This window comes from Salmo salar, chromosome ssa05 (assembly GCF_905237065.1).
Source record: "Salmo salar chromosome ssa05, Ssal_v3.1, whole genome shotgun sequence".
Classification (NCBI taxonomy): Eukaryota; Metazoa; Chordata; class Actinopteri; order Salmoniformes; family Salmonidae; genus Salmo; species Salmo salar.
In genome coordinates, this window is record NC_059446.1 from 85193366 (window position 1) to 85216261 (window position 22896).

Consider the following 22896-nt stretch of genomic DNA (forward strand, 5'->3'; position numbering starts at 1 on the left):
CATGACCTTCTTAGAACTGATGCATTATCTAAACGTCCTGCTGGTCTAGTTGTAGCCTTGACCTTCTTAGAGCTGATGCATTATCTAAACATCCTGCTGGTTTAGTTGTAGCCATGACCTTCTTAGAACTGATGCATTATCTAAACATCATGCTGGTTTAGTTGTAGCCATGACCTTCTTAGAACTGATGCATTATCTAAACTTCCTGCTGGTCTAGTTGTAGCCATGACCTTCTTAGAACTGATGCATTATCTAAACGTCCTGCTGGTTTAGTTGTAGCCATGACCTTCTTAGAACTGATGCATTATCTAAACTTCCTGCTGGTCTAGTTGTAGCCATGACCTTCTTAGAACTGATGCATTATCTAAACTTCCTGCTGGTCTAGTTGTAGCCATGACCTTCTTAGAACTGATGCATTATCTAAACATCCTGCTGGTTTAGTTGTAGCCATGACCTTCTTAGAACTGATGCATTATCTAAACTTCCTGCTGGTCTAGTTGTAGCCATGACCTTCTTAGAACTGATGCATTATCTAAACATCCTGCTGGTTTAGTTGTAGCCATGACCTTCTTAGAACTGATGCATTATCTAAACTTCCTGCTGGTCTAGTTGTAGCCATGACCTTCTTAGAACTGATGCATTATCTAAACATCCTGCTGGTCTAGTTGTAGCCATGACCTTCTTAGAACTGATGCATTATCTAAACTTCCTGCTGGTCTAGTTGTAGCCATGACCTTCTTAGAACTGATGCATTATCTAAACTTCCTGCTGGTTTAGTTGTAGCCATGACCTTCTTAGAACTGATGCATTATCTAAACTTCCTGCTGGTCTAGTTGTAGCCATGACCTTCTTAGAACTGATGCATTATCTAAACATCCTGCTGGTCTAGTTGTAGCCATGACCTTCTTAGAACTGATGCATTATCTAAACTTCCTGCTGGTTTAGTTGTGGGAGTCTCCCTTGGTTTAGTACACATAGACAGTAGTTCACACAATAAATACTACAGTGTCTTGCTTCAAGCCTTGGTCTTGTTAGATGAAATCCATCTAAACCCACATTTCCTCCTGGTCCAGTTGATGTCTGAGTCTCCCTTGGTGGCAGTGATGTCCCACTTGCTGAGTTTTCTGGAGCAGTACTCCCACCTCCAGCAGCTGCAGCAGCAGGCTGATCAGTACCGGGTCCAGCTGAAGAGGCACCGGGCCCAGCACCGCCGCCAGATGAAGACCCTGAGGACATCGTACCGTCAGAGGCTGAGAGATAAGAACAGCGTCATCGACAGCCTGGAGGAGGCCATCACCACCCAGCAATACACACCGAGCACCCCGGGGAGCGACGGTGAGACAGGGGAGGTAGGGAAGGAGGGAGGGGGGGTACAAGGAAGTAGGGGGAGAAGGGAGGGTATAAGTCAAGCGGAGGGGAGGAGGGGAGGAGAGGAGGTGAGACAAGAGGAGAGAGAGGGTTTGGGAGGGTTTGGAGGGAGGTATTAACATGGTGTGAAGTGGGAGGTGGGGGGATTACATTTCAAGGGGGTTTGAGTCCAGGATCAGAGGAAGAGAAGGAACGACAGAGTGAGAGAGGTGGAGTGGGGGATGGAGATGTTAGGTGGGGGGGAGACGATGGAAAGGAAGTGGAAGACTGGTGTGAAAACAGAGGAGAAAATGGAAGGAGTCCTTTTAAGGAGATTTATGGTAAAAGGTCATAAATGGGGAGATATGGGAGGGAGGGAGGGAGGGAGGGAGGGAGGGTATATTCCAGTCTGTACTACAGAGAAAAGAAGACAGGCTACACCTGACTGAGATATTGACTATTTATTTAGTGCTTGTATGAAAAACACAGTGGATGGTTATAATGTCTTGCACCACTTGAAGAGAGAGGCTGTGGAAACTCAGGTATTTACTTTTACTGTAGAGAGACAAGGGAGGAGACAGTGCTAGAGTCAGAGAGAGCAGAGGGGTAACATTCCCATAGGGCCCTGGTCAACAGTGCTCTATAATAGGGTTCCCTTTGGGACGTAAAATAAGGCAGAGAGTTTGGGAGAAAGACAATCTATTCCACAATGTTCAGGCTTCTCAGAAGAGTGCTGCTGGTGTAAATCAAGTTGGAATTAGGAATGAGGAATGACATCAGACCACAGTTGTGTCACAAATGGCACCCTATTCCAAAGATACAGTGAGGGAAAAAAGTATTTGATCCCCTGCTGATTTTGTGCGTTTGCCCACTGACAAAGAAATGATCAGTCTATAATTTTAATGGTAGGTTTATTTGAACAATGAGACAGAATAACAACAAAAAAATCCAGAAAAACGCATGTCAAAAATGTTATAAAATGATTTGCATTTTAATGAGGGAAATAAGTATTTGACCCCTCTGCAAAACATGACTTAGTACTTGGTGGCAAAACCCTTGTTGGCAATCACAGAGGTCAGACGTTTCTTGTAGTTGGCCACCAGGTTTGCACACATCTCAGGAGGGATTTTGTCCCACTCCTCTTTGCAAATCTTCTCCAAGTCATTAAGGTTTCGAGGCTGACGTTTGGCAACTCGAACCTTCAGCTCCCTCCACAGATTTTCTATGGGATTAAGGTCTGGAGACTGGCTAGGCCACTCCAGGACCTTAATGTGCTTCTTCTTGAGCCACTCCTTTGTTGCCTTGGCTGTGTGTTTTGGGTCATTGTCATGCTGGAATACCAATCCACGACCCATTTTCAATGCCCTGGCTGAGGGAAGGAGGTTCTCACCCAAGATTTGACGGTACATGGCCCCGTCCATCGTCCCTTTGATGCGGTGAAGTTGTCCTGTCCCCTTAGCAGAAAAACACCCCCAAAGCATAATGTTTCCACCTCCATGTTTGACGGTGGAGATGGTGTTCTTGGGGTCATAGGCAGCATTCCTCCTCCTCCAAACACGGCGAGTTGAGTTGATGCCAAAGAGCTCCATTTTGGTCTCATCTGACCACAACACTTTCACCCAGTTGTCCTCTGAATCATTCAGATGTTCATTGGCAAACTTCAGACGGGCATGTATATGTGCTTTCTTGAGCAGGGGGGACCTTGCGGGCGCTGCAGGATTTCAGTCCTTCACGGCGTTGTGTGTTACCAATTGTTTTCTTGGTGACTATGGTACCAGCTGCCTTGAGATCATTGACAAGATCCTCCCGTGTAGTTCTGAGCTGATTCCTCACCGTTCTCATGATCATTGCAACTCCACGAGGTGAGATCTTGCATGGAGACCCAGGCCGAGGGAGATTGACAGTTCTTTTTTGTTTCTTCCATTTGCGAATAATCGCCCCAACTGTTGTCACCTTCTCACCAAGCTGCTTGGCGATGGTCTTGTAGCCCATTCCAGCCTTGTGTAGGTCTACAATCTTGTCCCTGACATCATTGGAGAGCTCTTAGGTCTTGGCCATGGTGGAGAGTTTGGAATCTGATTGATTGATTGCTTCTGTGGACAGGTGTCTTTTATACAGGTAACAAACTGAGATTAGGAGCACTCCCTTTAAGAGTGTGCTCCTAATCTCAGCTCGTTACCTGTATAAAAGACACCTGGGAGCCAGAAATCTTTCTGATTGAGAGGGGGTCAAATACTTATTTCCCTCATTAAAATGCAAATCAATTTATAACATTTTTGACATGCGTTTTTCTGGATTTTGTTGTTGTTAATCTGTCTCTCACTGTTCAAATAAACCTACCATTAAAATTATAGACTGATCATTTCTTTGTCAGTGGGCAAACGTACAAAATCAGCAGGGGATCAAATACTTTTTCCCTCACTGTAGTGGCCTTTGGCTGGTCAAAGTAATGCACTATGTAGAGAATAGGAAGAAGGGCAGCCCTCCCTCACCCTTATCAACCTATCAGGGTGTGTGTGTGTGTGTGTGTGTGTGTGTGTGTGTGTGTGTGTGTGTGTGTGTGTGTGTGTGTGTGTGTGTGTGTGTGTGTGCGTGTGTGTGTGTGTGTGTGTGTGTGTGTGTGTGGCTGTGTGTGTGTATATATCATGAATGTACTGTAATGTGTATGTTGGCTGTATGTGTATAATATCATGAATGTACTGTAATGTGTGTGTTGGCTGTATGTGTATAATATCATGAATGTACTGTAATGTGTGTGTTGGCTGTATGTGTATAATATCATGAATGTACTGTAATGTGTGTGTTGGCTGTATGTGTATAATATCATGAATGTACTGTAATGTGTGTGTTGGCTGTATGTGTATAATATCATGAATGTACTGTAATGTGTGTGTTGGCTGTACGTGTATAATATCATGAATGTACTGTAATGTGTGTGTTGGCTGTACGTGTATAATATCATGAATGTACTGTAATGTGTGTGTTGGCTGTATGTGTATAATATCATGAATGTACTGTAATGTGTGTGTTGGCTGTATGTGTATAATATCATGAATGTACTGTAATGTGTGTGTTGGCTGTATGTGTATAATATCATGAATGTACTGCAATGTGTGTGTTGGCTGTATGTGTATAATATCATGAATGTACTGTAATGTGTGTGTTGGCTGTATGTGTATAATATCATGAATGTACTGTAATGTGTGTGTTGGCTGTATGTGTATAATATCATGAATGTACTGTAATGTGTGTGTTGGCTGTATGTGTATAATATCATGAATGTACTGTAATGTATGTGTTGGCTATATGTGTATAATATCATGAATGTACTGTAATGTATGTGTTGGCTGTATGTGTATAATATCATGAATGTACTGTAATGTATGTGTTGGCTATATGTGTATAATATCATGAATGTACTGTAATGTATGTGTTGGCTATATGTGTATAATATCATGAATGTACTGTAATGTATGTGTTGGCTGTATGTGTATAATATCATGAATGTACTGTAATGTGTGTGTTGGCTCTTATGTATGACAGTAATGTCGGCACCCAAAATCAAATTAGCTACTCATTTGAGTGTTTAGGATGTCATGACAGATTGGTGTGACAGTGACAGAGAGCTCTACATGGTAAGTGATCCCTCCTCTCTGACTAGTGCAGTATAACCCTGGAGAAACATGCCACTAGATGAACCAAAACGAGGTTCTCTCTGCTCTGCAGCAGAATGAGTGGCTTTCTTAAGTGGGAGACCTCAGGCATTACTTCCTCTCATTACGCTCAAACAGCGTTAGATAAAGAGATGGATGGTGGTACTATGGTACTATGGTACTTGGCCAGGGAATCAGTTGTTATAACCTATCCCTGTGAGTGTTAGACAGAGTTAGATAAAGAGATGGATGGTGGTACTGGTACTATGGTACTATGGTACTTGGCCAGGTAATCAGTTGTTATAACCTATCCCTGTGAGTGTTAGACAGAGTTAGATAAAGAGATGGATGTATGGTACTATGGTACTATGGTACTTGGCCAGGGAATCAGTTGTTATAACCTATCCCTGTGAGTGTTAGACAGAGTTAGATAAAGAGATGGATGGTGGTACTATGGTACTATGGTACTTGGCCAGGGAATCAGTTGTTATAACCTATCCCTGTGAGTGTTAGACAGAGTTAGATAAAGAGATGGATGGTGGTACTATGGTACTATGGTACTATGGTACTTGGCCAGGGAATCAGTTGTTATAACCTATCCCTGTGAGTGTTAGACAGCGTTAGATAAAGAGATGGATGGTGGTACTATGGTACTATGGTACTTGGCCAGGTAATCAGTTGTTATAACCTATCCCTGTGAGTGTTAGACAGAGTTAGATAAAGAGATGGATGGTGGTACTATGGTACTATGGTACTATGGTACTTGGCCAGGTAATCAGTTGTTATAACCTATCCCTGTGAGTGTTAGACAGAGTTAGATAAAGAGATGGATGGTGGTACTATGGTACTATGGTACTATGGTACTTGGCCAGGTAATCAGTTGTTATAACCTTTCCCTGTGAGTGTTAGAGAGTTAGATAAAGAGATGGATGGTGTACTGGTACTATGGTACTATGGTACTTGGCCAGGTAATCAGTTGTTATAACCTATCCCTGTGAGTGTTAGACAGCGTTAGATAAAGAGATGGATGGTGGTACTATGGTACTATGGTACTTGACCAGGGAATCAGTTGTTATAACCTATCCCTGTGAGTGTTAGACAGAGTTAGATAAAGATATGGATGTATGGTACTATGGTACTATGGTACTTGGCCAGGGAATCAGTTGTTATATCATAAATAAACTATCCCTGTGAGTGCTGCTTTCTCTTCCCTCCACTATGAGTAGAGCACTTACATACCAGCCTCCGTCACATGCTAGATGCTAGACCTCCACGTGTAGTGTCAGATATAAATATCCCTGGGACAGGGATGGGAGGGGGCACTTCCCACAGTTCCCAGTGTTATGATCCTGGTGCAGGAAACGAAAGGTTGTTTGGTTGTTTTCTGCAGGTCTGAGCTCCCTGCCTCTCTGAGGTGTTGTCAACAACCACTGTGTGTACATCCCACTCCCAAATGGCAACCTATTCCCTATATATAGTGCAATACTTTCAACCAGAGCCCTGGGGGGAATAGGGTAACATTTGACCAGGGACCTGGGGGAATAGGGTAACATTTGACCAGGGACCTGGGGGAATAGGGTAACATTTGACCAGAGCCCTGGGGGGAATAAGGTAACATTTGACCAGAGCCCTGGGGGAATAGGGTAACATTTGACCAGAGCCCTGGGGGAATAGGGTAACATTTGACCAGAGCCCTGGGGGGAATAAGGGTAACATTTGACCAGAGACCTGGGGGAATAGGGTAACATTTGACCAGGGACCTGGGGGAATAGGGTAACATTTGACCAGAGCCCTGGGGGAATAGGGTAACATTTGACCAGGGATCTGGGGGAATAGGGTAACATTTGACCAGAGCCCTTGTGGAATAGGGTAACATTTGACCAGGGACCTGGGGGGAATAGGGTAACATTTGACCAGAGCCCTTGTGGAATAGGGTAACACTTGACCAGGGACCTGGGGAATAGGGTAACATTTGACCAGAGCCCTGGGGGAATAGGGTAACATTTGACCAGAGCCCTGGGGGAATAGGGTAACATTTGACCAGAGCCCTGGGGGGAATAGGGTAACATTTGACCAGGGACCTGGGGGAATAGGGTAACATTTTACCAGAGCCCTAGGGGAATATGGGCTCCCGAGTGGAGCAGCGGTCTAAGGCACTGCATCTCAGTGCTAGAGGCGTCACTACAGACCCTGGTTCAAATCCAGGCTATATCACATCTGGCTGTGATTGGGCGTTCCATAGGGCGGTGCACAATTGGCCCAGTGTCGTTCAGGTTAGGGTTTGACTGGGGTAGGCCGTCACTGTAAATAAGAATTTCTTCTTAACTGACTTGCCTAGTTAAATAAAGGTTAAATTAAATAAATAGGAAAAGATTTGGGATGCAGGCTGTGTGTCATGGTGGAGGAAAGGAAAGGCTTTTTGGTTGTTTCTGTGATCTGTGTTTTCTGCAGGCTGGTCTGAGCAGAAAATAAGGGGTGTAAAGTACTGAAGTAAAAATACTTTAAAGTATTACTTAAGTAGTTTTTGGGGGTATCTGTACTTTACTTTACTATTTATATATACTTTCTATTTACTTTTTCTTCACTACATTCCTAATGAAAATAATGTGCTTTTTACTCCATACATTTTTCCTGACACCCAAAAGTACTCGTTACATTTCAAATGCTCAGGCAGGACAGCAAAATGGTCCAATTCACACACTTATCAAGAGGACATCCCTGGTCATCCCTACTGCCTCTGATCTGACGGACTCACTAAACAGAGAACATCCCTGGTCATCCCTACTGCCTCTGATCTGATGGACTCACTAAACAGAGAACATCCCTGGTCATCCCTACTGCCTCTGATCTGACGGACTCACTAAACAGAGAACATCCCTGGACATCCCTACTGTCTCTGATCTGATGGACTCACTAAACAGAGAACATCCCTGGTCATCCCTACTGCCTCTGATCTGGGGACTCACTAAACAGAGAACATCCCTGGTCATCCCTACTGCCTCTGATCTGGAGGACTCACTAAACAGAGAACATCCCTGGTCATCCCTACTGACTCTGATCTGGCGGACTCACTAAACAGAGAACATCCCTGGTCATCCCTACTGCCTCTGATCTGGAGGACTCACTAACCAGAGAACATCTCTGGTCATCCTACTGCCTCTGATCTGATGGACTCACTAAACAGAGAACATCCCTGGTCATCCCTACTGCCTCTGATCTGGAGGACTCACTAAACAGAGGACATCCCTGGTCATCCCTACTGCCTCTGATCTGGAGGACTCACTAAACAGAGAACATCCCTGGTCATCCCTACTGCCTCTGATCTGGAGGACTCACTAAACAGAGAACATCCCTGGTCATCCCTACTGCCTCTGATCTGGCGGACTCACTAAACAGAGAACATCCCTGGTCATCCCTACTGCCTCTGATCTGGCGGACTCACTAAACAGAGAACATCCCTGGTCATCCCTACTGCCTCTGATCTGGAGGACTCACTAAACAGAGAACATCCCTGGCCATCCCTACTGCCTCTGATCTGGCGGACTCACTAAACAGAGAACATCCCTGGTCATCCTACTGCCTCTGATCTGACGGACTCACTAAACAGAGAACATCCCTGGTCATCCCTACTGCCTCTGATCTGGAGGACTCACTAAACAGAGAACATCCCTGGTCATCCCTACTGCCTCTGATCTGGAGGACTCACTAAACAGAGAACATCCCTGGTCATCCCTACTGCCTCTGATCTGGAGGACTCACTAAACAGAGAACATCCCTGGTCATCCCTACTGCCTCTGATCTGGCGGACTCACTAAACAGAGAACATCCCTGGTCATCCCTACTGCCTCTGATCTGGCGGACTCACTAAACAGAGAACATCCCTGGTCATCCCTACTGCCTCTGATCTGGAGGACTCACTAAACAGAGAACATCCCTGGTCGTCCTTACTGCCTCTGATCTGGCGGACGAACTAAACAGAGAACATCCCTGGTCATCCCTACTGCCTCTGATCTGGAGGACTCACTAAACAGAGAACATCCCTGGTCATCCCTACTGCCTCTGATCTGGAGGACTCACTAAACAGAGAACATCCCTGGTCATCCTACTGCCTCTGATCTGGAGGACTCACTAAACAGAGAACATCCCTGGTCATCCCTACTGCCTCTGATCTGGCGGACTCACTAAACAGAGAACATCCCTGGTCATCCTACTGCCTCTGATCTGACGGACTCACTAAACAGAGAACATCCCTGGTCATCCCTACTGCCTCTGATCTGGAGGACTCACTAAACAGAGAACATCCCTGGTCATCCCTACTGCCTCTGATCTGGCGGACTCACTAAACAGAGGACATCCCTGGTCATCCCTACTGCCTCTGATCTGGAGGACTCACTAAACAGAGAACATCCCTGGTCATCTCTACTGCCTCTGATCTGGCGGACTCACTAAACAGAGAACATCCCTGGTCATCCCTACTGCCTCTGATCTGACGGACTCACTAAACAGAGAACATCCCTGGTCATCCCTACTGCCTCTGATCTGGAGGACTCACTAAACAGAGAACATCCCTGGTCATCCTTACTGCCTCTGATCTGGCGGACGAACTAAACAGAGAACATCCCTGGTCATCCCTACTGCCTCTGATCTGGAGGACTCACTAAACAGAGAACATCCCTGGTCATCCCTACTGCCTCTGATCTGGAGGACTCACTAAACAGAGAACATCCCTGGTCATCCTACTGCCTCTGATCTGGAGGACTCACTAAACAGAGAACATCCCTGGTCATCCTACTGCCTCTGATCTGGAGGACTCACTAAACAGAGAACATCCCTGGTCATCCCTACTGCCTCTGATCTGGAGGACTCACTAAACAGAGAACATCCCTGGTCATCCCTACTGCCTCTGATCTGGAGGACTCACTAAACAGAGAACATCCCTGGTCATCCTACTGCCTCTGATCTGGAGGACTCACTAAACAGAGATTCTTCATTTGTAAATGATGAGTGTTGGAGTGTGCCCCTGGCTATCCGTAAATTTAAAAAACAAGGAAAGTGTGCCGTCTGGTTTGCTTAATATAAGGAATTTGAAATGATTTCTACATTTACATTTACTTTTGATACTTAACTATATTTAAAACCAAATACTTTTATACTTTTACTCAAGTAGTATTTTACTGGGTGACTTTCACTTTTACTTGAGTCATTTTCTATTAAGGGATGTTTACTTTACTCAAGTATGACATTTGTGCGCTCTGCCTCTCTGAAGTGAGGTCAACAACAGCTACTGTAGTGTGTTGATCTGCTCTCCTGCGTTGGTGTTTGAAGACGGTGTTCTACCCCTTCTAACCACATGTGTTCCGATGATGATCTACACGCTGTGTGAGCTGGGAGATTCTCCAGAATCACCAGTCATTCATACCCAAATACTCTCTATGATGTTATAAACGTGCATGTTGTGTAAAGATGAAACACCTTCCACATTTCTCTTATCGTTGGTTGTTTATCATGTAGCTGGTCTACAACACAGTGTCTGAACTCTCCCTGTGATAATGTTGCTTTACTCTACTTAGACCATGTTATATAGTCTGCTCTTGGAGACATGTAACATGGGTCATTTAATATTTACCCAGACTTCATTTAGCATGTGAGGTAAAAGGCAGGTTTAACTAGCAGGCTGATGCCATTACTTCCACCCGAGTGGAAAACATTAAAGCCTGTATCCCCCCCCATCACATTTTCCCAGGATCACGTGTCTGCATCTGGCCTTGAGTTAAACATCCAGCATCTCCTCTGACTATGTAGACCCCCACGCCCCCTCTCATCCTCCTCCCCTGTCTCCCTCCAATCACCACCTCTCCCCATCTCCTGAAACAGTGGCACAGCAGAGCTGACAGAGGCTGCGTGGTTGATTAGTGCAGAGCTCAGGAAACAGAAACAGTCCTGGCAGAGACAGAACAACATAAATCATGCAGGAGGAGGAAACTGATTAAAACATCTACTGGGCACCATGTTCTGAGAGGTCTGCACCCCAAATGGCACCCTATTCCTTTTTAGTGCACTACTTTTGGCCAGGGCCCTAAAGTACTGTAGCTCTGGTCAAATGTAGTGCACTAAAAAGAGGATAGGGTGCCATCTGGGACACAGTACTGGTCTCACTTGCGTTGCCTGAACTTTATAACGGTTTTAGACTAAAGGCAGGAAGGCAGTGCTTGTGAGTGTGGACCATGCACCTTCACTTTGTGTATTAGATGTGACTACTGTATGACCACTATGCGACTACAATGTGACTACCCTGTGACTACTGTATGACTACTGAGTAACTACCATGTCACTGCTGTCTGACTACTGTGTGACTGCTGAGTGACTGCTATGTGACAACTATCTGACTACTGTATGACTACTGTGTAACTACCAGTTCACTGCTATGTGACTACTGTCTGACTACTGTCTGACTACTGTATGACTACTGTATGACTACTGAGTAACTACCAGTTCACTGCTATGTGACTACTGTCTGACTACTGTCTTACTACTGTGTGACTGCTGTCTGACTACTGAGTAACTACCAGTTCACTGCTATGTGACTACTGTCTGACTACTGTCTTACTACTGTGTGACTGCTGTCTGACTACTGAGTAACTACCAGTTCACTGCTATGTGACTACTGTCTGACTACTCTCTGACTACTGTGTGACTGCTGTCTGACTACTGCATGACTACTGAGTAACTACCAGTTCACTGCTATGTGACTACTGTCTGACTACTCTCTGAATACTGTGTGACTGCTGTCTGACTACTGCATGACTACTGAGTAACTACCAGTTCACTACTATGACTACTGTGTAACTACTATGACTACTGTGTGACTACTATGACTGCTGTGTGACTACTATGTGACTACTGTCTGACTACTGCATGACTACTGAGTAACTACCAGTTCACTGCTATGTGACTACTGTCTGACTACTGTGTGACTGCTGTCTGACTACTGTATGACTACTGAGTAACTACCAGTTCACTACTATGACTACTGTGTAACTACTATGACTACTGTGTGACTACTATGACTGCTGTGTGACTACTATGTGACTACTGTGTGACTACTATGACTAATGTGTGACTACTATGACTGCTGTGTGACTGCTATTACTACTGTGTGACTACTATGACTACTATGACTGCTGTGTGACTACTATGACTGCTGTGTGACTGCTATTACTACTGTGTGACTACTATGTATGTGTACATTGTGTGTGTGATTACTATACTGTGTTTTAAGTGCACTATGAGTTGAATTAATATTGCAACACTTACACAGACCTTGGTACGAGTACATATCCAATCTTTCCTGGATATATTTAGAAAAGAGGTCAGGTAATAGTGATATTGATACATTGTATTTATGCATGATGATGATAGTGGTGATAGTGGTGATAGTGGTGATAGTGGTGATAGTGGTGATGATGATAGTGATGATAGTGGTGATGATGATAGTGGTGATAGTGGTGATGATGATAGTGATGATAGTGGTGATGATGATAGTGGTGATGATGATAGTGGGGATAGTGGTGATGATGATAGTGGTGATGATGATAGTGGTGATAGTGGTGATGATGATAGTGGTGATAGTGGTGATAGTGGTGATGATGATAGTGATGATAGTGGTGGTAGTGGTGATGATGATAGTGGTGATAGTGGTGATGATGATAATGGTGATGATGATAGTGGTGATAATGGTGATAGTGGTGATGATGTTAGTGGTGATAGCGGTGATGATGATAGTGGTGATAGGGGTGATGATGATAGTGGTGATAGTGGTGATGATGATAGTGGTGATAGTGGTGATAGTGGTGATGATGATGATAGTGGTGATGATGATGATAGTGATGATAGTGGTGATGATGATGATAGTGGTGATAATTGTGATAGTGATGATAGTGGTGATGATAATAGTGATGATAGTGGTGATGATGATAGTGGTGATAGTGGTGATGATGATAGTGGTGATAGTGGTGATAGTGGTGATAGTGGTGATGATGATAGTGGTGATAGTGATGATAGTGGTGATGATGATAGTGGTGATAGTGGTGATGATAATAGTGGTGATGATGATGATAGTGGTGATGATGATAGTGGTGATGATGATGATAGTGGTGATAATTGTGATAGTGATGATAGTGGTGATGATGATGATAGTGGTGATGATGATAGTGGTGATAGTGGTAATGATAATAGTGCTGATAGTGGTGATGGTGATAGTGGTGATAGTGATGATAGTGGTGCTGTTGATAGGGGTGATGTTGATGATGGTGATAGTGGTGATGATAATAGTGATGATAGTGGTGATAGTGATGATAGTGGTGATGATGATAGGGGTGATGTTGATGATGGTGATAGTGAGGATAGTGGTGCTGTTGATAGGGGTGATGTTGATGATGGTGATAATGGTGATGATAATAGTGGTGATAGTGGTGATGATGATAAGGGTGATGTTGATGATGGTGATAGTGGTGATGATAATAGTGGTGATAGGGGTGGTAGTGGTGATGGTGATAGTGGTGATAGTGATGATGGGGTGATGTTGATGATGGTGATAGTGGTGATGATAATAGTGGTGATGGTGATAGTGGTGAGGATGATAGTGGTGAAAGTGATGATAGTGATGATGATGATAGTGGTGATGATGATAGTAGTGATAGTGAGGGATAGAGGTGATAGTGGTGATAGTGGTGATGGTGATAGTAGTGATAGTGAGGGATAGAGGCGATAGTGGTGATGATGAGATTAGTGATAGTGGTGATGGTGATAGTGGTGATGGTGATAGTGAGGGATAGAGGCGATAGTGGTGATGATGAGATTAGTGATAGTGGTGATGGTGATAGTGGTGATGATGATAGTGGTGATAGTGGTGATGATGATAATGGTGATAGTGATGATGATGATGATGAAAGTAGGTGATGCTAATGTTGATGATGATGTTGATGATGGTGGTGATGATGATGCTGGTGATTATGATGTGGTGGTGGTGGTGATGATGATGATGATGATAAAACTGCTGATGATGATGATGAGTGTAATGATGAAGATGTCTGTCATAATCCTAGAGTATTGTCTGCCTTTAGGTGAGTGTGGTGCTGATGTCCCTGGGGCCGGGGCTGGGGCAGGGCTCCACAGGCTGGTAGAGTCTCTGTATGGACTACAGGGAGAGAAGAGCCAGCTGAGGGGAGAACTACGGCTGCTGCACTCCCAACTGGAGCAGAGAGAACAGGACCGACACTCAAGGGTACAGGTCTTCCAACATCAGGTACAGTCCATCACACATGCATATGCATGCACGAATGTAAACACGCACGCACACAGAGACAGAAAAGAGAGAGAGAGAGAGAGAGAGAGAGAGAGAGAGAGAGAGAGAGAGAGAGAGACAGGGAGAGAGAGAAAGTACAGGCTCAGTGAGCACAGCCTTGCCATTGAGAAGGGTAGACACAGGAAAACCTGGCTCCCTGTAGAGGAAAGGCTGTACAGACACTGCACAACAGGAGAACCTGAGACAGAGCTGCATTTCCTGACAAAATGTCTAAAATATAAAACAATTAGAGAGTGTCATTTCCCCAAATTTGAAACCCTTATTCAAGGTTTCAAAGACCTCTCTGATGAGAATACGCTACCCGTCCTGTTGGGGGAGGATGCAGAGAGCTGTGGCACTACATTGCTGCCTGCCATAAGTTGAGGGACAGTGTCTGACAGATCAACCTGCACATGTCCTCTACTGTATGCGTATTGTTATTGTTCAATGTATGGTTATTTTGACCCTTGGTTATTGTTGTTACTGTTGTCCCGTTGACAATTTTGATTCTTCTTATTTTAATATTGTAAATATCCAGAGTAAGCTTTGGCAATATGTACATTGTTACGTCATGCCAATAAAGCAAATTGAATTGAGAGAATGAGAGAGAGAGATAGAGAGAGAGAGAGAGAGAGAGAGAGAAAAAGAGAGAGAGAAAAAGAGAGAGAGGAGAGAGAGTGGAGACAGAGAGAGAGAACGCTACATGGATGCATACTTACAAACACCCAGCACCCCAACTAATGTATGGCAATATACACTACCGTTCAAAAGTTTGGGGTCACTTAGAAATGTCCTTGTTTTTGAAAGAAAAGCACATTTGTTGTCCATTAAAATAACATCAAATTGATCAGAAATACAGTGTAGACATTGTTAATGTTGTAAATGACTATAGTAGCTGGAAACGGCAGATTTTTTATGGAATATCTACATAGGCGTACAGAGGCAGATTATCAGCAACCATCACTCCTGTGTTCCAATGGCACGTTGTGTTAGCTAATCCAAGTTTATCATTTTAAAAGGCTAATTGATCATTAGAAAACCCTTTTGCAATTATATTAGCACAGCTGAAGACTGTTGTCCTGATTAAAGAAGCAATAAAAGTGTCCTTCTTTAGACATGTTGAGTATCTGGAGCATCAGCATTTGTGGGTTTGATTACAGGCACAAAATGGCCAGAAACAAAGAACTGTCTTCCAAAACTCGTCAGTATATTCTTGTTGTGAGAAATGAAGGCTATTCCATGCAAGAAATTGCCAAGAAACTGAAGATCTTGTACAACGCTGTGTACTACTCCCTTCACAGAACAGCGCAAATTGTCTCTCACCAGAATAGAAAGAGGAGTGGGAGGCCCTGAGCGGTTTCTATCCTCTCTGGCAACTGAGTTAGGAAGGATGCTTGTATCTTTGTAGTGACTGGATGTATTGATACACCATCCAAAGTGTAATTAATAACTTCACCATGCTTAAAGGGATATGTATGGAGTTAAAAGTACAATATTTTCTTTAGGAATATAGTTAAGTAAAAGTTAAAGTAGTCAAAAATATGAATAGTCAAGTAAAGTACAGATACCCTAAAAAACTACTTAAGTAATACCTTAAAGTATTTTCACTTAAGTACTTTACACCACTGCATTTCAGCTTTTCATTTTTTATTAATTTGTAAAAACTTTTAAAAACATCATTACGCTTTGATATTATGGGGTATTGTGTGTAGGCGAGTGACACAAAATCTGGATTTAACCCATTTTAAATTCAGCACACATATGTCACATATATGTTGAAATATACAATAATTGGCCATTTTAATATATGTGACAAATATTTCTGCCTTATATCCACATATATGTGCATATACGCATAATACTTATATGCTCATATATATGTAACACATTTAGTATTCAAGTGTTTATTATATATATGTCCCTTATATGATACAATACATCTGAACAATATGTGTTAACATATATGTTACGGGAGCATTATTTCAGTGATACTTGTAGTCATGGTAATAAAACAGAACAAACGACACAAAACACATCATTTAATCCTATTCATCGCTTCTCAATTCAGCCATTTTGACTGTTTTAAGCCATTTCCCACTTGTCCCTTTGTTACACCTGGGAAGCACTTCATGACAGCGTCTGTGGAGGGAAAGCAACAACTAGAAGATAACGAGGACATAGAACAGTCAAGGGGTTGGGTTTGGGCTCATAAATACAATTACTAAAGCTTATCAGATTCACTTCAGTAAGAAATCCTTGACCATTTAATCCCTATTTGCAATGATTGATTTGTAAATTCAATTAAGGGATAGCTCACTTTTTTACACCTTATAGTAGTCTATGGGCCAGGATGAACTGTAATCCATGGTTCAGAGGGGTTTAAATAGCCACTATTAATTTGAGGGGATTTGGCCACAAACACTGAACTTTGTCTAATTGCCCCCATCACCCCCATAGTTTTTTTGTCAGCCATTTGACTATAAAATGTAATAAAGTTAACTATCCCTGTAACATCTTCAATTTATTGAATTTAAATTGGCCCTAACCCTGTTATGGAGTATTCATGTTTAAAGGGATAATGAGAGATTTAGAGATGTAGGTCTTTTTTCTACTTCCCCTGAGACAGATGACCTCATGAATACCATTTGTATGTTTCTGCGTGCAGTTTGGAGATTACTGAAGTTAGCATGCTATGAGTCATAATTCATATTCTTTAAAAAATATCATGACAGGAGCCGCACACTGTCAAATGCACATTAGCAATCAATGAACAAAAAACCTACTCACTTTTTCAGCATCCAATCCGCCCTTTTGATTCCCATCTTCTTCCCTCTTAGCTTCATTTACAAGACTACAGACTACATACTTTCCCTGTTTCCTCCCCAGATTGACGAACTGAAGAGCTGCATCGAGGAGCGGGAGGAGGAGCTGTCCAGACTAAGAACTGCCTCTGTAAACATTCAAGACAATCTGCTCCATTTGTTATCAGTAAAGCTGCCACAATACATTTTTACACTGCTGCTGTAGACAAAATGGTGTAGTGTGAAAATCCCTATGGTGTGTCAGCATTGAGGTCTTTGACTGGCTTGGTTTTTAACCTATAGGGAAATCATACTGGTTAGGCAACAAACAAACAGGCAATATTGTGGGACCAGTATTGACAGGTAGAACCTATTCATCATGCTTTAATGTGATATAACCTGTTCATCATGCTTTAGTGCTTACTGTAATCCATTGTGTTCCTCCTCAGGGAGCCACAGACTCGGAGAAGCGGGTTGTGTGTCTGTCAGCGGAGAACGAGAGTCTGAAACAGAGTCTGACTGTCACCCAGGGCCTCCTGCAGCAGCTCTCTGTCATCCCCTCCCAGTCCAGCTCTGTACTCATCAAGGTGAGAAGCAGGTTAAGTCCCAAACAGCACCCTATTCCCTATACAATAACCACAGATATTGCATTTTAAGCTGTTTGAAGCTGAAAAAAAACGTAAAAATGTAACTTAAGAACCGGAAGCATAGAAATAGTGCACATAGAACATATCTACCATTTATTAGACTTGCTTTCAATGAGAATGACAGATCTATATCTCACATTTCTATGTGAATTTGGTCTTGCTCTGTCTCCCCCTGTAGGAGAATGTTCTCTCTAACAGTGCTTTGTGTCTCCTCCTGTAGGAGAATGTTCTCTCTAACGGTGCTCTGTGTCTCCTCCTGTAGGAGAATGTTCTCTCTATCAGTGCTCTGTGTCTCCTCCTGTAGGAGAATGTTCTCTCTAACGGTGCTCTGTGTCTCCTCCTGTAGGAGAATGTTCTCTCTAACAGTGCTCTGTGTCTCCTCCTGTAGGAGAATGTTCTCTCTAACAGTGCTCTGTGTCTCCTCCTGTAGGAGAATGTTCTCTCTAACAGTGCTCTGTTACTCCTCCTGTAGGAGAATGTTCTTCCTAACGGTGCTCTGTGTTCCCTGTAGGAGAATGTTCTCTCTAACGGTGCTCTGTGTCTCCTCCTGTAGGATAATGTTCTCTCTAACAGTGCTCTGTGTCTCCTCCTGCAGGAGAATGTTCTCTCTAACAGTACTCTGTGTCTCCTCCTGTAGGATAATGTTCTCTCTAACAGTGCTCTGTGTCTCCTCCTGCAGGAGAATGTTCTCTCTAACAGTACTCTGTGTCTCCTCCTGTAGGATAATGTTCTCTCTAACAGTGCTCTGTGTCTCCTCCTGTAGGAGAATGTTCTCTCTAACAGTGCTCTGTGTCTCCTCCTGTAGGAGAATGTTCTCTCTAACAGTGCTCTGTCTCCTCCTGTAGGAGAATGTTCTCTCTAATGGTGCTCTGTGTCTCCTCCTGTAGGAGAATGTTCCTCCTAACGGTGCTCTGTGTCTCCTCCTGTAGGAGAATGTTCTCTCTAACAGTGCTCTGTGTCTCCTCCTGTAGGAGAATGTTCTCTCTAACGGTGCTCTGTTACTCCTCCTGTAGGAGAGTGTTCTCTCTAACGGTGCTCTGTTATTCCTCCTGTAGAATAATTCAATTCAATTCAAGGGGCTTTATTAGCATGGGAAACATATGTTAACATTGCAAGTGAAGTAGATAATATACAAAAGTGAAATAAACAATAAAAATGAACAGTAAACATTACACTCACAGAAGTGCCAAAAGGTTAAAGACATTACAAATGTCATATTATATATATATATACAGTGTTGTAACGAATGATTAAAGTACAAAAGGGAAAATAAATACGCATAAATATGGGTTGTATTTACAATGGTGTTTGTTCTTCACTGGTTGACCTTTTCTTGTGGCAACAGGAAGTATACAGAATGGTGTCGTCTGCGTAAAGGTGGATCAGAGAATCACCAGCAGCAAGAGCGACATCATTTATGTATACAGAGAAAAGAGTCAGCCCGAGAATTGAACCCTGTGGCACCCCATAGAGACTGCCAGAGGTCCGGACAACAGGACCTCCGATTTGACACACTGAACTCTGTCTGAGAAGTAGTTGGTGAACCAGGCGAGGCAGTCATTTGAGAAACCAAGGCTATTGAGTCTGCCGATAAGAATGCGGTGATTGACAGAGGTTAGGAAGTGCAGCACAGTTTCCACCTAATTTTGTGGGCAGTGTGCACATAGCCTGTCTTCTGTTGAGAGCCAGGTCTGCCTACGACGGCCTTTCTCAATAGCCAGGCTATGCTCACTGAGTCTGCACATAGTCAAAGCTTTCCTTAAGTTTGGGTCAGTCACAGTGGTCAGCTATTCTGCCACTGTGTACTCTCTGTTTAGGACCAAATAGCATTCTAGTTTGCTCTGTTTTGTTGTTAATTCTTTCCAATGTGTCAAGTAATTCTCTTTTTGTTTTCTCATGATTTGGTTGGGTCTAATTGTGTTGCTGTCCTGCGGCTCTGTGGGGTGTGTTTGTGCTCTGTCTCCCCCTGTAGGAGAATGAGAACCTGCGCAGTCGGGTGCAGCAGCTGGAGAGTTCCCTGCAGCAGCGGGCTGATCAGTTGTCTCACCTGGAGCGACAGAGCGAACAAAGCGAGTGGAGGAGAGGAGAGGAGCAGAGGAGAAGAGAGGAGAGAGTGAGGGAGCTGCAGCTAGAGCTGGATAAAGAGAGGGCCAAAGAGCCACAGGTCAAGGTAGGGATTGTCTGCAAAAGACACCTTGCAGTATAGACAATATGTTCTCATTCTCTTATTTTACCTTTATTTAACTAGGCAAAGTCAGTTAAGAACAAATTCTTAATTACAATGACGGCCTACCCCGGCCAAACCCTTCTCTAACCCGGACAATTGTGCGCCGCCCTATGGGACTCCCGATCACGGCCGGTTGTGATACAGCTCAGGATCGAACCTGGGTCTGTAGTGATGCCTCTAACACTGCGATACAGTGCCTTAGACTGCTGCGCCACTCGGTCCCGGATTCATTCAAATGAATCTGATAACAGTTTTCTGATTGTTTGGAATCAGAAACTGGTCTTGTTGAATAAATGGATTTATATTAAATTAAGTTAAAACCTTCATTGGTATTTTCCCGGCCAGATTGTCACTCAAACTGTGGAGGTGGAGTCACCGGCGACGCTGAGGCAGTTGGCTGAGGCCAGAGAGAGGAACGAGCAGCTGTCAGAGAAACTGACCAATCAGAACGAGAAGTGCAGACAACTGGAGGAGCACATCAGGAAGTCAGATGAATTCAGCTGTAATCTGCAACACAAGGTGAGAACCAATGAAAAGTCAACGTATTGGTTTGAACGTCCTCAGAAAAAGGGGAATATGTTCTGTGAAATATTATTGAAGAAATATTACATTCCTGAGAAAAACTGTATTCTACTTCAAGTTCACAATGATCAGATTTAACAGTTGACTAACCAGAAGAAGAAATTAAAGTGTATAATACTAACCTCCATTCCTACCAATCTATGCAAGGTATTGTCTGCATCCAATATGGCATCCTATTCCCTATGTCATGTACTACTGGGCCGGAGCCCAATGGACCCTGGTCTAAAGTAGTGCACGAAATAGGGAGCAGGGTGGCATTTAGGACGCATTCCAATTCATGAACCTCATCATCATATGCTGAATGTGAATGGGACTGCCTCTCCCAGATTGCAGCGTACGAGCGGGAGATCAGTGTGCTGCAGGAGGAACTGCTGAAGGAGATAGGTCACCTGGAGGAGAAGAAGGAGGAGGCTGTAAAGGCTGCAGCGACCTGCTCCGTAGAACACTTCCAGAGCCTGCAGGACCAGTTCTTTAGTGAGTCCCATCTAATACAACCTTCAGAAGCTTCTACAGGCTGTGCCACACAGACATGCTATGATGGGCTTGTTGGATCTGGGAGTGCTGTAGATTCATAAGATATTATGCTTCGTGCTCATCACATCACCATTCAGCATCTGTGACAGTCTCTCTTTCTTTCTCTCTCTCTTTCTTTCTCTCTTTCTTTCTCTCTCTCTTTCTTTCTTTCTTTCTTTCTTTCTTTCTCTCTTTCTTTCTCTCTCTCTTTCTTTCTTTCTCTCTTTCTTTCTCTCTTTCTTTCTTTCTTTCTTTCTTTCTTTCTTTCTTTCTTTCTTTCTTTCTTTCTTTCTTTCTTTCTTTCTTTCTTTCTTTCTTTCTTTCTTTCTTTCTTTCTTTCTTTCTTTCTTTCTTTCTTTCTTTCTTTCTTTCTTTCTTTCTTTCTTTCTTTCTTTCTTTCTTTCTTTCTTTCTTTCTTTCTTTCTTTCTTTCTTTCTTTCTTTCTTTCTTTCTCTCTTTCTTTCTCTCTTTCTCTCTTTCTTTCTTTCTTTCTTTCTTTCTTTCTCTCTTTCTTTCTTTCTTTCTTTCTTTCTTTCTTTCTTTCTTTCTTTCTCTCTTTCTTTCTTTCTTTCTTTCTTTCTTTCTTTCTTTCTTTCTTTCTTCTTTCTCTCTTTCTCTCTTTCTTTCTTTCTCTCTTTCTTTCTTTCTCTCTTTCTTTCTTTCTTTCTTTCTTTCTTTCTTTCTTTCTTTCTTTCTTTCTTTCTCTCTTGTGTGTGTGTGTGTGTGTGTGTGTGTGTGTGTGTGTGTGTGTGTGTGTGTGTGTGTGCGTGCGTGCGTGCGTGTGTGCTTGCGTGTCCTATGATAGTCCTGCAGAAGCGTCTGACAGCGCTCCCTCCGACCCTGCGCACCATGAAGACAGACTACGCCAGCCTGAGGAGCCAGGTCCGCAACTTCTCCGACTTCTACGGAGCAGCCATCACCGACGCCAAGAAACAGGTCCCACAAAACACTGCTGCTGGATTAACGAGCGCTGTTTCAAGTCAAATCAAATCAAACTTTATTTAAAGTGCAATTTAAACCCACAAAACAGTAAATCAATCAAACGAAAGAGATAAAAAACCAACAGAAGGCAGTAGAAAAGATGTAAAGAGAAAACAGTGTCTGAAGTTACAGTAAAGATATAACATGAATTAAAGGCCAAGCTCAGAAGGTGTGGTGTGTGTTCATCGTTGATCTCTGGCCTGTCTGTGTAGATATCAGCAGCTATGAGGAGATGTCGGAGGCCAACAAGGACCTCCTGGAGAAGTACAGGAAGGAGGTGGCACTGCGGAGGAAGCACCACGAGCAGCTGGTCGAGCTCAAAGGTATGGTGAAACAACGTCCACATGAAGGAAAGACGACTGGAGGAGGGAGCCTCTTTGTTCTATTGAAAAAAAGGCAATTATATATGAGGCTGTATCATTATTAAAATAAACTGTCATTGTTGCTAGGCAACATCCGTGTGCTGTGCCGTGTGAAGCCGGTTCTGAAGGAGGACCAGCATGAGGAGGGCCAATCAGTGGTGGTAACCACGGACCCCAACAACGAATCAGCTCTCTCGGTGCTGAAAGGGCAGGGCCGCAGCCATAACTTTGAGCTGGACCGTGTCTTCCACCCTCAGGCCACTCAGGAAGAGGTACTGAGAAACTCAGCCTCCATTACGAGACACAGTGCTGTCACTTCTCTATCTATTTAAATAAGTGGACGCCATGATGGCTCAGGGGTGGTATTTCAGTTTCTGTGGTGTGACTCAAAAACAGCAGTGACTGTGCGTTATACACACTCGCTAACCTTTGGTTTTCTA

At 43.5% G+C, this 22896-nt stretch overlaps 1 protein-coding gene across 1 annotated transcript in view; it reads left to right on the top strand.

The window, feature by feature from the left end:
• The window catches only part of LOC106597130 (kinesin-like protein KIFC3), a 32622-nt gene that overhangs the window by 2793 nt on the left and 6933 nt on the right, over positions 1 to 22896 (top strand). The window contains exons 2-16 of the mRNA XM_045717766.1: positions 1074 to 1335; positions 14123 to 14304; positions 17230 to 17295; positions 17594 to 17731; positions 18012 to 18049; positions 18222 to 18282; positions 18429 to 18508; positions 18597 to 18632; positions 18763 to 18823; positions 19764 to 19820; positions 20364 to 20537; positions 20927 to 21066; positions 21919 to 22049; positions 22307 to 22417; positions 22544 to 22728. Of these exons, the coding sequence (XP_045573722.1) occupies positions 1074 to 1335; positions 14123 to 14304; positions 17230 to 17295; positions 17594 to 17731; positions 18012 to 18049; positions 18222 to 18282; positions 18429 to 18508; positions 18597 to 18632; positions 18763 to 18823; positions 19764 to 19820; positions 20364 to 20537; positions 20927 to 21066; positions 21919 to 22049; positions 22307 to 22417; positions 22544 to 22728 (1722 nt within the window). The remainder of the gene's footprint in view (positions 1 to 1073; positions 1336 to 14122; positions 14305 to 17229; positions 17296 to 17593; positions 17732 to 18011; positions 18050 to 18221; positions 18283 to 18428; positions 18509 to 18596; positions 18633 to 18762; positions 18824 to 19763; positions 19821 to 20363; positions 20538 to 20926; positions 21067 to 21918; positions 22050 to 22306; positions 22418 to 22543; positions 22729 to 22896) is intronic.